The sequence below is a fragment of the Pezoporus flaviventris genome, unplaced genomic scaffold, assembly GCF_033815535.1.
Source record: "Pezoporus flaviventris isolate CSIRO_AGI_PZ_B2104156 unplaced genomic scaffold, CSIRO_AGI_Pfla_v1 ptg000083l, whole genome shotgun sequence".
Taxonomy (NCBI): Eukaryota; Metazoa; Chordata; class Aves; order Psittaciformes; family Psittacidae; genus Pezoporus; species Pezoporus flaviventris.
The window spans coordinates 5,046,218-5,062,448 of record NW_026892631.1 but is presented as its reverse complement, the minus strand read 5'-3'; the positions used below and the strand labels follow the sequence as shown (position 1 = coordinate 5,062,448).

Sequence of the window (16,231 nt, the reverse complement as noted above, 5' to 3'; positions counted from 1 at the left end):
AGTCACAGTGGTAATGAAAACACGCAGCCACAGTGCTGCTTTGGCAGTTGCACATCAGTGTTGGACTGCAGGAAAGAAAGAGATTGGGGGATTGCGGCCCATGGCTTGTTTCGTTGCTACAGAGCCCAAAGGACTTTGAAAGGTGATGCTCAAACTCCAGACCAGATATGCCAGTCTGTGGAGCAGACTCAAAACTGGCCACTTGGGCATGACAAACCCTCCTGATGCATCAGTACGTCATGTGGGACCATCTGGATGCAGCAAGTTTGGTCAGAGAAAGGCCTGGGTTGGGCACAGGTCAGAGCAGCTCATCAGGCAGTCAGAAACTGAAACCTCTGGCTCAGAGCGGTATCAAGGAGCCACATGAAGATGCCAAGAGGCACAGCAGTGGTCCAGGGTGCTTTATTTAAGCAACACTCATAAAAGAGTGAAAAAGAAAAGAGGAAAGCATTGCAGCAGAGCAAATCCCAGCGAGAGCAGCCAGAGACAGCGGGCTCCTTCTTGGCATTCACCCTTGGTTTCTCAATCAGGCGAGCAGCAGGAGCCAGCCATCGGGGAGAAGCTCAAGGTTTAAGTTTAGCCTGTGCCCATGGTGCGTTATCTTTCCCTTGTATTTTTAATCTGAACTTCATGTAAAAATAGCATTTCCTGCTGCCCGATAAGGGATTCCTGTTTTTGCAGCAGGTCTGCCTTCTTGGGAAGCCGGTGCCTACAGGGTTATTGATGGATGCTTCAAAGCACAGCAGCCCAGCCAAGGGGGTAGGATGAAGGCGTTTGGGATTTACATTGTTCCTGATTGCCTTAAGGGAAAATAAACAGAGCGGCTGTGCCCCCCTCCCTCAATGAATCACCTCCAAATTTAGCATTTCCGGAACTCTGTTTTGGAAAACCTCTCTTTGCCAGGATATTTTTAGCAGCAGGGTCCAGGTTTGCATCCTTCCCAGGTAGATGTTTGTGAGTTCATCGGGCTCCAGGGAGGCGTATCCTGTCTTTTGAGCCGGGTCATCCACCGGGAGATAAATATAAGCACAGGAGAACAGATGTTCCTCCCACCATTCCCACTCCCCCAGCACACAGCTCCCACACTCCTCGACACGCATGTGCCCGCGCTTCCCAATGGAGCTGCAGGGAGGAGCAGGACATAAGGGGCTGCCTTGCGGGCTGCTCCATGCCTCTGCCCGCACACACGAGCACCACAGTGTCAGGCCAGGCTGTTTCGAGCCTGAATACCAACGGATTTCAGTGTCCTGTAAGGTAAAACCATCACTCTTGTTAGCTATGTCTGCCCTGCGCAGGTACTCACACCCTGAAACCTTTATTCCACCAAGGTCACCTGCATTAGTTTATGGAAGGAAAGTGCTAACAAAGGCTCTGCCACCCGCTGGATCCTACAGTTTCTTGCCTGCTTTTCTCTGTGACCGGGGAAGAAATCCTCAAGTGCTAACGGGAGGAGTGGCAAGAGGAATGCGAGAAGGAATTCACATGTTTTCTGGGTCTCAAGCAGAAGCTTGCCTCACCCCCCAGCAAACCATTCATCCTGGCAAGCGAACAGGAGGGAGTGAGAGGTTTTCCTGAGAAAAGTGCAGGTTTTTTCCTTTCCAGAATAAATCCTGATTCCCTCACTGGGGATGTGGATGTGGAAAATGCGGCACTTGGGACTGAAGGCAGCTCTCCCTGCAGCTCATCCCTGACATATCCTTTAACGCTGCAGAGAGCTGTCAAAGACATGCAGGCAGGCAAAGCTTCCCTCTTCTTTGCACGGGTTTGAATCCGATGGGACCATTCCTGGGGACTGGGCCTCACCGTGTGAAGAGGCACAGAAAGTCAGTGGGGGCAAGGACAGCGTAAAGAAATCATAGGATCACAGAGTGGTTTAGGTTGCAAGGGACCTTAAAGCTCATCCAGTTCCAGCCCCCTGCCATGGGCAGGGACACCTTCCACTGGAGCAGGTTGCTCCAAGCCCCGTCCAACCTGGCCTTGGACACTGAACACCGTCCCTTTAGTTTAACATGAAAAATAGCACTGCTGCTATTCCCCAGGGCCATGGAGGTGAGAGCTGCCTTCAGCCCACTGCCTCTGGGGAAGCTCCAGCCTTCTAAATGGAAGGATGTATCCTGCAACCACAGGAAGCTTCATGCTGACTCCTCTAAGAAACAGGGAAACGAAGACCCACGGGTCTGACCCCAGCACACTGACATCTAACCCAGGCTCACTGCTACAGAGCCTGCAGTGCTTTTGCATGCACGCGTGTCTTAGTTTGCTTTCTAAGATCAATTTATCCCAGTGCAAAGACTAAAACATTTGACTTAAACAGGACCAAGGGGATGGAAATGTTGCAGTACCAAAGTGCCACCATTGCATCAATTATTAACCAGCTGAAAATCAAAACGTAACCCTTCTAACAAGACATTATCTGTCCCTGGTGTGGCAGCGCACACAGCCTGCACCCTGCACCGCAGTGATTGGAGACAGGGCTGTGCCTGCCAGGGACCAAACTCTCTCAGTTTATAGCAGGACTATTTATAGAGGCAGCTGGCACTGGCAGCTCTCCAGGGATACCAGCATGGTCTTCTGCAAAGGGGCTGCTGGGGAAGGAGTAAGGGAGTAGGAATGTGATGGAGCAACATCAAACCGCCAGCCAAGGGTGTAAAAAAGCCTCAGGAGGTCTCAGGGGCATTGCAGTGATCTGCTCCAGTTAAACCCAAGGGCTGGGGCAGCACTCCCACATCGATCCCAGCAGTGATGCCAGTTCCCACCCCTGGAACTGTGGAAAGCACTGTTTTGGCACAGCATCTTCCCACCGCTTCCTCGCTCACCCTCCCTTGGGGGCTGAAGCGAGAGATGGCTGCCTGCTTGTGGGTGTCTTTCCCAAGGGAGCCACCTCTCCATTGCTCATTTCTTTGCCTTCTCCTTCATCTTCACCAGGAGAATCAGCTGAGGATGCTCAAACAGGGTGCAACAACTACTGGGGGTCAGGGGCTCACAGGAGCAAAACCTGCCACAGGGTCTTGGGTAAGGGTTAGCAGCGGTGTATCTGAAATCCGTGCTTCCAAAGGGCTCACAATGTGATTTGCTTCCATGTGCCACATTCACTGGAAGTAGGTACAGGGGAAGACTGAAGCTCGCAGAGTCTGGTGTGAAACAGTTCACCCCTCCTGGCCCCTTCCTTCATGCACAGAGATCTCTGGGCCTCTCTTTTGTGCCTTTCTTGCCCTGTTTGTTAAGGGTTCCATTGCCCGCTTTTGAATTCAACACACATTCAGCAGGTGGAGTGTGCACCCGAGCATGACTTCCACCAGCTGCCGCAGCTCATGCCCTGCACTAGGAAGCACAGCTGAAATCCTTTGGGCTTTTTTAGCCCAGAACTGCCTTGACTGCAGGATCTGCTGCTGCTTCTTTAATCGTGGCTGCGTGTGAAAGGACAGTGATTTGCTCATTTGCATCATAGGATATGTCAGGTTGGAGAGGACTCGTAAGGGTCATTTCTCTCCTGAAGTGATTTCTAGGTGTTTTCCAGGCCCTATCATGTTTTTGCTCTGTGATGAGAAGCCACTTCCCTTGTTTCCAGCCTGTTTGGGAAGATGTAAATCAAGTGTGCCTCAGCACCTGCAGGGAGACAAATGTGATCCTGCTGAATAATAGTGTCACAACTGCTTGAGAACAACCATTTGAAGGGGAAAAACATATTTAAATCAATGTAATTCAATGCATTATGCTGCAAGCACTGCACCCCAAAACGGAGGGGGCAGCCCCAAGGAGGAGGTTGTCAGTATCAAGACTGGTCACCAAAACTGATGTCCTTCATGAAGCGATGGAGGTAGGTAGCAGGTGATGGAAGATTTTGCGATGAAGCAACTCTTCTTGTCAGCTGAGATGTACAGATGAACACCTGGATAAACAGGACTCTAATATTCCTATGTCCCAAGTACCCCCAGATGAGTCCATCAAAGCCCTGAGCTCACGGACAGCGGTTCCCTTGACCTGTATCTGCTATGCAGGCTCCTCAAAGAGGAGAGGCAGGGGAGTGGGTTTTTTCATCTGCAGAGATGCTCAGATTGCAGGCAGTTAGGCGAGGTTTATGAATAGAAGTAAAATAATGAGGAGTCAGGTTTTGGCTGTGTTTGGCAGCTTTGAATGAGGGAGGAAAGCCATTTCTTCCAAAATACCCTGGGAAAAAACAATTGAAGAGCAGTTTCTCTTTTCTTCACTTTTAGATAAAAATAACCCTGAGGATATATTGAAAAAGACAATAATTCTGGCCGATTTTGAGCTCAAGAAGGAGGATGTTGGGCCCTGCTAGGGACTGCAGTGAGGCCATGAGCTCCTGGCTCTCCCTTAGAGAGCCTGCCCCAGGGTGAAGCTGTCAGAGCCACCCCAGGTTCCACGGGGGTGAAACAGGCACTCAATCTCCTGGCCAAGACAATTCCTCTCCCCTGACGTGTCTCAGCACCGGTGGTGCTGTGGGGCCTTCAGGGCTGCACATTTTACCTCTGCCCAACCTCTCCCTGTTGGGCAAGCAGCTCTCTGAGAGTTCATTAGGAAATGAATTAAAAAACGAAAGGAAAAGCGTGCTGGGATTGTTTCCACAACTTTTCTCCTTGTGCCTGCCTGTGAAGGGCTGCCCGGCTTCTGTGGAAACAGCTCAGGTATGAGTTTGGGTTGCGGGAGTGTGTCAGCAGAGAAGAGAGGAGGGCAGAGCATCCCTCAGCTCTGTGCAGCTGAATGGGGCAAGACCTATCCCTGGGGGGATAGCACCAATGGGGGTGCTCTATGTGGTGCCTTCCCAAATGAATCCGCACTAGGCAATGCTGATGTTGAGGCAAGGGCCTCTGCCCTCGGGATGGATGGGACTGGGCATGGACCAGCTCAGCCCTGGCTTTGCTTCTGGTTTAGTTTGCAGCACCTAAATCCTATTCACTGCAGGAAGGTGTGAGGCTCAGGCCAGCAAGGGATGGGGGCACACAGGCACAATGAGCTGAGTGTCCCCAGGTAGTGTCGGGTGCCCAGAGAGGGGACGGTGGGAGCCAAGCCCAGCCAGCGCAACACCATGCAGCTGAACCCCACTGTGATGCTTCCTGTCCGTTCCTCACGACAGGAGGGACCACGTTTTTGGGTAAAACCACAGGAAAGCAGAATTCTGGTTTATGGTTCACATCCCCCAGACTCCAAACCTAGCCTGTTGGATGGGAAATCTGATGAGGCCACTTCCCACTGTCCACAGCCCCGCATCCCGCAGGAGCCGGTGGGAGAGGAGGAGGCAGCAGCTTGGGGATGCTGCTGGGGACCAAGCTCTGCCTTTTCTGTGCATCTTCCCCCAACCTTAATGCCACCAACAGGTTAAAACCAGGTTAAAACTCATGCCCTTGCTGTGCCCTCACCACCTGGACCAAAGCTCCAAGGTCATCCTGTGCATCACACGAGTAGCTTCAAGAGGTTTCTGGCAGCCAGGCCTGCCCATGGCCGGGCCTGTTTTGTCCCACACTGTCTCTTGCAGGAGAAGTAAATGTGTCATTTTCCTTTCACAGGACGCAGAACAGCCTTATCCAAATATAAACAGCCTGGGAGTATTTGCTGTCTTATTGTCTGGATAAAGAAGTAAAACAAACAGACCTTACACCCTTTTCCCCCTGACACTTCTGGTACAGTAAAACAGTCGGGAGCAGAGATTCCAGAGTTCCCGAAAACGATGCTCATTAGAAATAACATCCCACAAGGCCAGGTGTGGAAGCAGCCCAAGCCCAAGCCAATGCTGCTGCCTCCTTTAAAAGATATTCAAATCAAGTCGGAGATCTTGGAATACTTAAGGAGTTTCTATATGAATAATGGAAACAATCAGCAACCAAGAGAACGTGATAGCCAGCAGTGTAACACGGCAGCGCTCCCTTGGGAGAGGCCAGGAGCGATGGGCAGATGCCTGTATGTGCCTTCAAACAAGCTCGGCTTTCAGGGAGCATCCTGGACCAAAAGCTGCCTGAGAAACCATCCTCCTCTACCAAGCAGCAGGCACTGCGTGAGCCTTCCTCACCCAGCCAGGCAGCGGCACAGAAAAATGAGGCAAAAAGGGGGAAAATGCTGCTTTAAACATAAAGCAAAATTGCTTCCCCCAAAAGCAGGGCAGGCACAAGGTGTGAAGCCTGGGGAAGGGGTCCCAGTTTTGCAATACGGGAGCTGAGGCTCAGGAAAAGAGGACCCATGGGAGACACAAGCTCAAATCCCACGAGATCTTATCTTGCTTTGCCCATGTCCTCCTCACCCACTTCAGGCAATGCAGGAAGGAGATCCAGATCTGGGTCCGGTGAGTGACGTTTTACACCCGAAGTTTCCTTCCTGCCATCCCAACATTTTTCACCACCTCTCTCTTTTCCAGGAGCTCCTGACACATTCCAGACCCAGATCTCTGCGCAGCCCCCAGCAGCACCACTGTGGCCACCCAAGACCCTACAATCTCTGTGACGCTGGAGGCCGAGCAGAGGCTTCGCCCCCACATCAGTGGGGTGCAGAGGTGGTTCCTGAGGGTGCTTGGAGGATCCCCTCTTTCCCTGCTCCCAAAAGGAAGAGCGGTCCAAAGAAGAGAAGTGTCTGGATTAAATAACAAAGCATCTGCCCACGCTAATGCTTGCAGGGCACTGAAATGTAAAGGGCAGCCAAGAGCCGCACCTTAAAGAACGTGTTGTTAAGGAACAGAACAGCCAGGACAAGACCTGGTTCATGTTAAACAAATGAGAAAGCAAAGGTGAAGGACTCGATTTACCATATTACCACACATACACCGGCACTGCCTGGTCTGTCTGTAAGCACTCCAGGCTTCTCCCCACGGTCCTACTGCATTTTAACAGTCAGAGGAAGAGCAAGGAAGGCCAGGAGGAGCTGGGAGGTGCTTGGGATGCAAAGCAAGACCGAGATCTTGTTAGAGAAACTCTCTGTGATAAAAGGTCCTGTGCTGTCCAAGCAGGCCATGAAGCTCTGTGAAGAGTTGATGTGCCCATGGTAGGGGGTGAGATGCAGGTGATGGGATGGATGTCTGCTGCTCCCATAGGAAGGGATGGGCTGGGGGGGATAGGATGGATGGCTGCTGGTCCCATGGCAGGTGATGGGATAGAGATGACGGCCACTAGCCCCGTGAGCATCCTTCCCCTGCACATGTAGATCCAAACACGCTATTTTCTCTCCCATGGGATTCCCAGCTGTTACCACAGAGAGATGATGGCTGCAATCCTTCAGGTTTTAAGAAGTTCAGGCTCACTGAGTCCCATGACTCCCCTCTCCCAGGGAAACACACTTGTCCTTAACAAAGTGGGCAGAGATGGGTCCTTTGGGCAGGCATATGGTGGAGGTTACAAGGTGGCCTTTACCCCCTCTCCACCAGCACTAGGTGTTCACGTTGACATTGGGCCCTAAGCTAAGTCGACGCAAAGTTTAACAGCTTCTGTAGTAATTAAGCCAAGCTTCTCAATATAGCATCACTAATTACACGAATCCTCCCTGAATTACCAATAGCTCATGGCACCTTGTAAAATCCTTGTGTAACAGCCTGAGAAGAACACATCTCGTTGCTGGCAGGGAGGCACGCAGCCTGCATGGCAATCCCGAAGCTCTTTGGATGTTTATGAGCCCTTTCTAAATAAAAATAAAACCTAAAATGTACATTTCCCCCAATGACTCTGCTCCGGGGAGTATTAAAAGCAGTACCTTGACTCAGCCTACCACATAAACATCCTGCTGCCCCTGGACAGCCCGATAGTGTCTTCCTCCCAGGATGAGGAGCTGAATAAGAAGTGACAATCACAGCTCCTGCCCACGGAAAACAGGAAGCGCCAGAGTTGTACAACCCCTCCAAACATTGTCCTACCTGCTCCTTGGTGCAATGTGAACTTGCTTTCCTTTCCTTTCCGCCTTGCATAACTATTTCTGGTCCAGCACTGGCCAGTCCCTGTGGCCTCCAGCTTTCTCCCCTCCTGCCTGAAGCCAGCCTGGTGCTCTCCATCCAATGCAGAAGGACAAATGTCCACCTTTCTGCCCTCCCTGCTAACACTGTCAGCTTGGTGGCAAGTGCTGGAGGAGATGGAGACAGGCACAGCGCATTGGGCTGATTCACTTACCCCACAGCTGCCCACATCTGGCAAAAGCCAGATAGAAGAAACCCCCAAATCCTCCCCACCAGGAAGGAAGCAGCCAAGAACAAGCACGTTTGGCCAAATCTCTTAAATGACCATGAGACTAAAGGAGCCAGTGTTTACAGACATGCTCTGGTTCATGCATTAAAGTGCTAAACCTCACCCAAAGCAGTCCCTGTGACTAAAGGCAATGGGGTCAGTCTATGCCCTGGTGTTGAAGCAAGCTGGGCAGCCAAGCTTCTCCGTGAGCACACAGAGAGGAGCTCAGGGATCAGGAGATGTGGTGGAGAAGAGGTCACTCCCTCAGCTTGCAGCACCCCCAGTTTATACAGATACCCACTTCCTCCTTAACATTTGATATGGAGGAATCCCGAGCCAGCAGCCTTAAAAGACTTCTAGGACTGTCCTTTCCAAAGACAACAAGCATTTTCCATGTTAAATAGGGCAGCTTGTTCCTCTTCCAGCTGCTCCCGCGTTTCTGCTGCGCGACAGACCCAACTTCACATGCAAAACATAGATGTTGTGTCCCGAGTTTCCAAACAAGAAGTGGGAGGAGGAGAAGAAGAAGGTTTCCCATCCGCTCTTCCTTTACCCGCAATGTGAAAACATCCCTCGGTGGATGAGGCAGCGTTTGCCATCACTTTGCAGAGTTCACATTCCCACACGCGCCAGCACGAGGAGCAACAAGGAACAAGGAAGGGGGGACCGGCACACCAGCGCCTGCAGGTCATGGTCACACAAGACAATACTTAGCACGACTTGGAAGTGTGGGAGGAATGCGGGAAGGCCGAAGATGAGGATGTTTATTAACATGTAAGAATATCTCCAAAGGGTTTGCGTCCTATGAGGGGAAAAACAGGGAGCCTGAGGCAATCCAGTTAGAGCTATTGGTGGGACTGAATCTGGAAATACGTATTCAGACAATCCTGACTGGAAAGAAAAGGAGAGTAAGTTTTTCTCACATGTACAGCAATAAGAGTGTGCCCAAATAAAGTCTAATTTCACATGAATTCCATAATTAATTCCCTTGTGTAATTGCATTGAGTAGGATCAAGTGTGTTTCCTTGCCTGGCTCGGCCTCTGTGCCCGAAAAGGGTGCTGCCTCCCTATAACATAAGGTAGGAAGCCTTCTGCTTCCTACCAAGGATTGGTCTTGGCCTTGTCAACCACTTCTATGCAGTCAATGGGAGACGAGCAGGGAAAGCCTGATGCCAAGTTTAAATCTGAAGTGTCTACACACACTTGAGGAAACAGCACCACAAAGAAAAGAAAACCTGGGGACAAAACCCATTTAAATGGCACATACAAGTCAGGGAAGGAGAGGAGAAGTTCCCTGCTCCTCTCTTCCCCCTAAACTCAGAAGTTTCCTCCTGTTTGCAGGTCACAAAGGCACAGCAGACCCTGCATCTCGTGCTCCTCTGAAAAGGCCCATACTGGTGAAACTTTGCGATGCAAAGCAAAGGGGGGGGTTCGCTGTTTCCCTGCCCCTCAGGCAGAGAACATCTTTATGCTCTCACCTTATGACTGTAAAACACAGCTAAACTTCATTTCTCTGCACCAGCTCCAGCTGCATTTTTGCTCAGCAGGGCTGCGGCTGGGACAGTCCCTGCTGCAATGTGACATTCTGATGCAGGAAGGCACGTGCTGCTGCCACCTGCTTAGTGAAGAGAGCTCGCAGAGCTGCTTCTGCCCCTCTGATTCACCAACCTGACTGCAGAACGCTAATATAAAGCACATCCTTATGCTCAAGCCAGGTCTGTTGGCAGCTGGGCGAGCTCCTGCTGAGCCCCTGTAGGGCTCTGGTGTGTGTCCAGGCCATGGATGCTGCTGCCCAGCTGCCTCAGAGCAGCTTCGGGAGCTGCAGGGAAGCACCGGGTTGGTACCCAGGAGCAGGGAAGCTGATGGCGCTGCCCTCCACACCAGCAAACCTTCGCTGCAGAGCCCTGCACTGCAGTGATTTACCGACCCCTGTGCAGCCCTTGTGGGGTGGTCTTGTGTTACTGACACAAAAAACCCACCTATTTTCAGTTAATATTAATTACTGTTAATAATAATAATTTCATGGTTAATAATGACTTACTAATAATGCCTTCACTCAGGCATCCTCCTGCCCTAAGACCTATTACACTGAGAGAAGCAAGCATGGCACTGCAGCTCACACTGAAATGTGTGTCTTCTGCTGAGACCTGAAGCAAAGGGTGGCCATCCACTCCTGCCCCCATATACCCCAACCTCAGGCTGCACCGTGCTCCTCCTCTGTTTGGGGGGACGGGTTGCAGGGATGCGTGCAGCGGGGTCCTGCTGCAAGACGTGATCCCATCAGGATGCCATCACCTAAAGGACAGGCATCCTCCTCACTGAGGGATGAAAAGCACCCCACAGCCTTTCCCAGAGTCCCAGCAGTTTTCCCAAGGCTCGAAGGAGACCCAGCAGGCTTTGAAAGCCGCAGCTGCGACCGTAACGACGGTGATGGCTCGTTAAACGGCAGCGGAGAAGCGCAGCAGGGACGTTCCTCGGGGCTGGAGCACCCTCTGGTGGGAAAGACACGGTTGTCCAGTCCGAGCTACGGCAAATCCACCCGTGGCACAAGACCGGGCTCCGTCAGGACCTCCTGCAAGACGGGTTTCAACCCTCCGGGGTAGCTTCACCGGCAGGCCCCCATACAGCACAGCCCTTGTGCCCAGCCTGCCCGCTTGCTCTCCCCAGGCTTTGAAGCAGCAATCCCATCATCTCCTTTGGCCACTACAGCCCCTCGCAGGTGCAGGGTCTTTCAGCCAGTGTGTCCCTGCCCCGTGCCAGCCCATGGGATGCTGCTGGCAGCAGATCTCGCCATGAAAAGGCAATCTGTATATAACCACTACCTGGTTTGAAGTCTTTGTAGCCATGATATAAGCACGGGGCCGGATGGGAGCAGGTCACACTCCCCAGGCTGCTGCGGTCCCCTTTGCCCTGGTCTTTGCAGTTGTCACACTCCCTGGTCAGGCTGCTTCTCACTGGGGAAGCACTCCGTTTGTGGTATAACATGGCCTTCGCTGTGCTTGGGATCTCTCACACCACAAGCAGCGGTCACAGACTTTAAGCAGCCCTCAGCAAAAAGGGCACAGGCAGCAGTTCAGCAGTCCCTCCTGGACCGGAACATCTAACACTGGATGTGCCCCATCACATCCCCTCCCCTGCCCCAGCTTCTACCTTAAAAGACCCTCCAGCACTAGGGAGACAGGACCCAGAGCCCACCATTCACTTGTTCATCCCTGAACACTCCCCACAGCCACGCTTCGTCGAGAGGCAAAGCCAGCAGAGAACAAGGTGTATCAGGGGATGGGGGACATCTCTCCCTACCTGGGTCTGCAGGGTGGTTTTCACAGGGACCGCACTCATCTGGTGTGGCTGAGTACTGAGGATGCCAAAGCCGTTGAAGGAAAAGGCAGATTCTGCCTCAAAAGCTCAGCTTGTAAACACAGAGCAGGAGGCACCTTTTGTGCTTCAGGCCATTTCCCTGCCCCTAGCCGAGCAGGGCTGCTGCCCAAACAGTACTTTAACCCGGCTCTGGGTGTGTTTCCTATTAAATAAACACAGGAGGTTCCCCGCCACCTTCTCTCCCGGTCCCTGCCCGCTTGCCCGCACTGTGCTCAGCTCCAAGCATTGCAGCAGCACCCAAGAAATGCGCTTCCTTCCCCGCCTCATCTTCTCCGCTGCCCTGGGCATCGCCACCTTCCTGAGCTGGAAGCTGCTGCTCCAGAGCCCGGCCACTGGACACAGAGGTAATGTCAGGGGCACCGTGGTGGTCCCGCATGGAGGCAGCGCTTCTGTACCCGGGGGAAATGAACGGCCTGGGGATTTCTTTGGGGGGTCTGGGTGGGCAAATGCTTTCAGCACGGAAGATGCTGTTTGCACAGCTCCTGGGGCAGGGTAACCTGGGGAGAAAGCCCTTGCCATGGAGCCCTGCAGCTTTATGTCCTTAGTGGGGCCATTGATACCAGGTGTGGTGGGGAAATTGCTGAAGGTAACCCCCAAACCTTTGCTGGGAAGGGTGAAATGTTGTTGGGGAGGCAGGAGGGAGTCTGGAAATCGATGATTAATGCCTCTCTTGCCTAAAAAAAAACACAGAATGGTTTGGGTTGGAAAGGACCTTAAGCACATCCAGTTGCAACCCCCTGCCATGGGCAGGGACCCCTCACACTAGACCAGGTTACCCAAGGCCCTGTCCAACCTGGCCTTCCCCTTCAGTGCTGCTCAACCCAGGGCAAAGCCATCACTAGATTTTCTTGCCGGTGTGGGGCTGGGCCATTGAAGCCCAGGACAGCTTCAGGCATTGCTGTGTTTCTTCCTGGGCTCCTGCAGACCCTGTCCTACTTTTAGCTGTGTATCTGTTCCCTGTGCCATGGCCTCCACAAATCAGTGGGAAAGAATTAACTTCCCAAGGACCTGGGACCGTCTCCCCAGGGCTGCCAAATGCCTACACTGAGCAGATGAGGCGGATGCACTGCTGCTGTAAAGGAATGAAGCAGCAAGGCGGGTATTCATCCCCTGCATTCAAACCCGCTCTGGCCTCTTCACATCAAACCCAAGAAGACAAAGAGCAAAAAGCAAAGCTGGAATCTGAGAAATTAAACCCACTGCAACAGAGGCTTTTTGTTTGCTTTTGCCTTTTATATTTGCTTGGTTTTCTTCTGGCTTCTGTTTGCTTTTTGGGTTTTATTTGCTTTTGCCTTTTTATCTACAGTAAAAAGAATTTACATATGGAAGTGATGCAAGAAGTGTGTTTGGATCCCTAAATTGCCCTGAGCCATTAAGGATAATCTCTTGCTTTCACATACATTTCATAGCTGATGTTAGCTAATTAACAGAAGCAATTTACTACTTCTCAGCTCCCACAATATTTCTGACTCATTTTGGTAAACTTACCTCCGTCAAGCTCAGTTGAAAGTGAGGAGATAAAGGCAAAAGCTCTGATTTAGTGGAGAAGGGGGCCTGTCAGTGCTCAGACACAGTGGTTTGGGGAAAGAGGGGTCTGTGTGTCCAAGCTCCCCCCCATTCACGGGGACAGAAACCCATTTCCTGAGCTCTTTACCACGCAGGGCAGGTCTCCCTTCCCTTACCCATCTTCTTTCTTTATGCTATGTCCTTTTCACACTGCACTGGCTGGAAAAGGACCTGCCACAGCATCCTGGGCCAGCTCAAGGCAGAGGTCCACTATGAACTTTAGTCATCTTCAAATGGTGTTTCCCAGGTGACCTGGCCCCCAGGGCAGAGGAAGGCTTCACTTTGACGCTGGACACCTTCCTTCACATCCAGCAGCTCAGGAAGAAGAGACTAAGAGCTTTCTGCAGCCAACAGGGTAAAGTGACCACGCTGCCGAGGAGCCCGGAGGACAGAGCCTGCCTGCTCTCGAGTTTGAGGGTCAGCACCAAGCTGGACCTCCTCTACTGCCAAGTGCCATCGACAGGGACGGAGGAATGGCAGCAGCTTTTGGGAAAGCTGGAGAAGGAAAACGTGACGCTCCCGGTGCCGCTTCCCTACCCTTGGCATCACGCGCGGGAGACGCAGCTGAGCAAGTTCAACCTGACGGAGATAGAGGCAGTGTTAGGGTCCTACACCAAAGTGCTGTTTGTCAGGGACCCTTTCCACAGGCTGATCTCCACGTTCATGCAAGGCATGGGCAGCAGCCCTTCCTTCAGCAGCTTTGTTCAGGATGTTCTAGACAGCGGGCCACGCAACGCCAGCATGGCTTGGAAACCTCTCGTGAGCATCTGCCGGCCCTGCCTTGTCCAGTACGACTACGTGGTGATGTTCGGCTTCCTCAGGCAGGAGCTGGGCTACCTGCTGCAGAGGGCTGGGCTGGCTGTGGACAGCCTCCTCCCTGAGTTCACCGACAGCCAAGTGCAGTGGACCTATGGCTGGTTATCAGAGCAGATGTTCAGCGAGCTGTCCCTCCAGCAGAAACAGCAACTGTCTCGTTTCTACCGCTGGGACCTTGCTGCTTTCCCGTTCTCCAGCAGCTTTCTGTCAGACCTCCACAGCACCCCGGAGACCTGGTAGCAATATTCCAGCTGGAAGGCATGGTTTGGAGAGATGTAATCCAAATGGAAGTGCTTTGTGATACCGCCTGGGTCACAGAAAGACCTTTGCTCCAGTGCTGCATGCAGCACACTTGTCCGTGTCACCGCTACAAAAGGCACATCAGAGAGGGGACAGGGTACCAAGGCCCTTCACACGGCTGAATTGTGTTTAAATGTGGCAATAGCAGGCACTAGGGAAACACATGGCATTGGGATTTGGAAAAGTGCATGAATTGAGCTGCGATGGGGTTGAACAACTCTCAGCAAGCCTAGTGGGGTGGGGTGGGGTGAGTTGGACCTCCTGCAAATCACAGCACCATCCACCTGCGCTCTGCCTGCACTGCTGCACTGCCGTGTTGTGTTCTGGGCTCCCTTTTGGGCCAAGAGGTTTGGCGATGGCCTCCTTGGGACAAGTCTCTCCATGCAGATACATGAAGCAGTCCCAAAGGAGCACATCATGTGGGGTCTGTCTACTGCACACAAGTAGGTGAGATAAGGCACAGCGTGGCATACCCTCCTGAGGAACCACTGGTGATGTTCCCAACCCTTCCATGCTCAGGGAAGGACAGCCACAGCCCATCATTTGGTTTTATGCATGCTGTGTGAACTGTTCCTGGTTAACATCTCCTGCATGTTTAGGCTCAAGAGGGCCCCAGGAACACATAATGCTTGCTCCACTCGCAAGTTTTGAGCGAGGTTCCTCCTTTACAGGACTGGCTCAAATGGGCCAAGCCTAGCTTTCAGCTCCACTCACTAGTGATGAGATGAGGACACGGCAACCACCCGTCTTCTCCCACCCTTGGCCACTGAGCTGACCGGCCTCTGGGAAGGGTCTATCCTTGCCCAACACCAAGGATGAGCTGGAGCTGTCCAGCTTTCAGATTGCGACAGATTTTTACCATAGCACACTTGTTTCCAGAACAATTTTTAGCTTTATTTTGCAGTGTTGTGACGTTCACAGAGAATTCCGCATACATTCATGTGACAAGGACACTGATTTGACAATGCTCATTAAAGAACAATAGTGAGAGATGCTGATTAGAATTGACCTAAAACTGAAATTACTGAGAACTTGGCTTTCCTCTCTCTCCAAAGGACAATGCTATCAATGACATTTAGACATCAGATCAGATGGCCTCCTTCCACCCTCACACAAACTACCCAGGTACAGCAATTATTACTTAGTGCCCTTATTGTGCGTAATACTGTACAGCCTGGCAAGGTGGCATAGTTCCTCTTCGGAGACTACACTTCTGGAAGGACTGCATCCATACTGTGTTTCATTGGGAGCATTCTTCTCTTCATAAGCAGCCTTCCCTTCAGCAATGGCAAGCTGAAATCCCGTGCAGGGAGATGTGTGTAACAAGATCTAATGCAGCCCCTAGCAGAGGGCAGTGCCATGCACCGACAGCAGGAGAGCCATTCTCAGGCAGCTTTGTAGAGCAGCCCACATTATTCCTGCCAGCCCTCCTTCCCTAAAGTGCCTGGCGCTTAGTTCCACAGGAAACCAATGTATGAAATGTTAAGACACCAAGAGGTGAAATGAAAACCTCAGCTTCGTGTTCCTTAGGGTGCCTGTCTCACCCACAGGGATTACTATGATTGCTTTGTAAACTCCTATTAGTCTCCAAGCTTCCCTTTTTCCTACACCCTCAAAACCAGTTTCTGTAATTACTTTGCAACCCTGATGTTATACTATCCCCCCCTCCCTCAGGTGTTTGATATAATTTACTTTCAATTCCAGTGCACCCCAAAAGGAAGTGGTTTCCTCCTTCCATCAGCTGTGGAAGGGTAATAAGAGGGCCCTGAGCTGCAGTGAGCTTGAGGGCAAGGACTGGGGCCTGGGAAACAGTGGCTCACTGGTGCTGCAGCAAAAATGGCTCCACAGGCTAAGGTCTGCACTGAACTAGCCTGCTCTGATCACTGCACATACACCTCACGTGGCAAATACACTTCAAATTAACACACAAAGCAAATAACGAAAGAGAGACTTGATAGCTCTCATTTACAAATGCCCCCTGACCAGGCAGTCACTGGGGCTGTGAGACACACAAACCC

General features: G+C 51.9%; 1 protein-coding gene across 1 annotated transcript; it reads left to right on the top strand.

The window, feature by feature from the left end:
- The first annotated feature begins 11,700 nt into the window (after nucleotides 1–11,700).
- On the top strand, nucleotides 11,701–15,201 carry LOC133280544 (carbohydrate sulfotransferase 9-like). Its single transcript, XM_061475341.1, has 2 exons — nucleotides 11,701–11,875; nucleotides 13,345–15,201. Exons 1-2 carry the CDS (start codon nucleotides 11,776–11,778, stop codon nucleotides 14,151–14,153), a joined length of 909 nt encoding a protein of 302 aa, XP_061331325.1. The 5' UTR covers nucleotides 11,701–11,775; the 3' UTR covers nucleotides 14,154–15,201.
- Nucleotides 15,202–16,231: the final 1,030 nt, after the last annotated feature.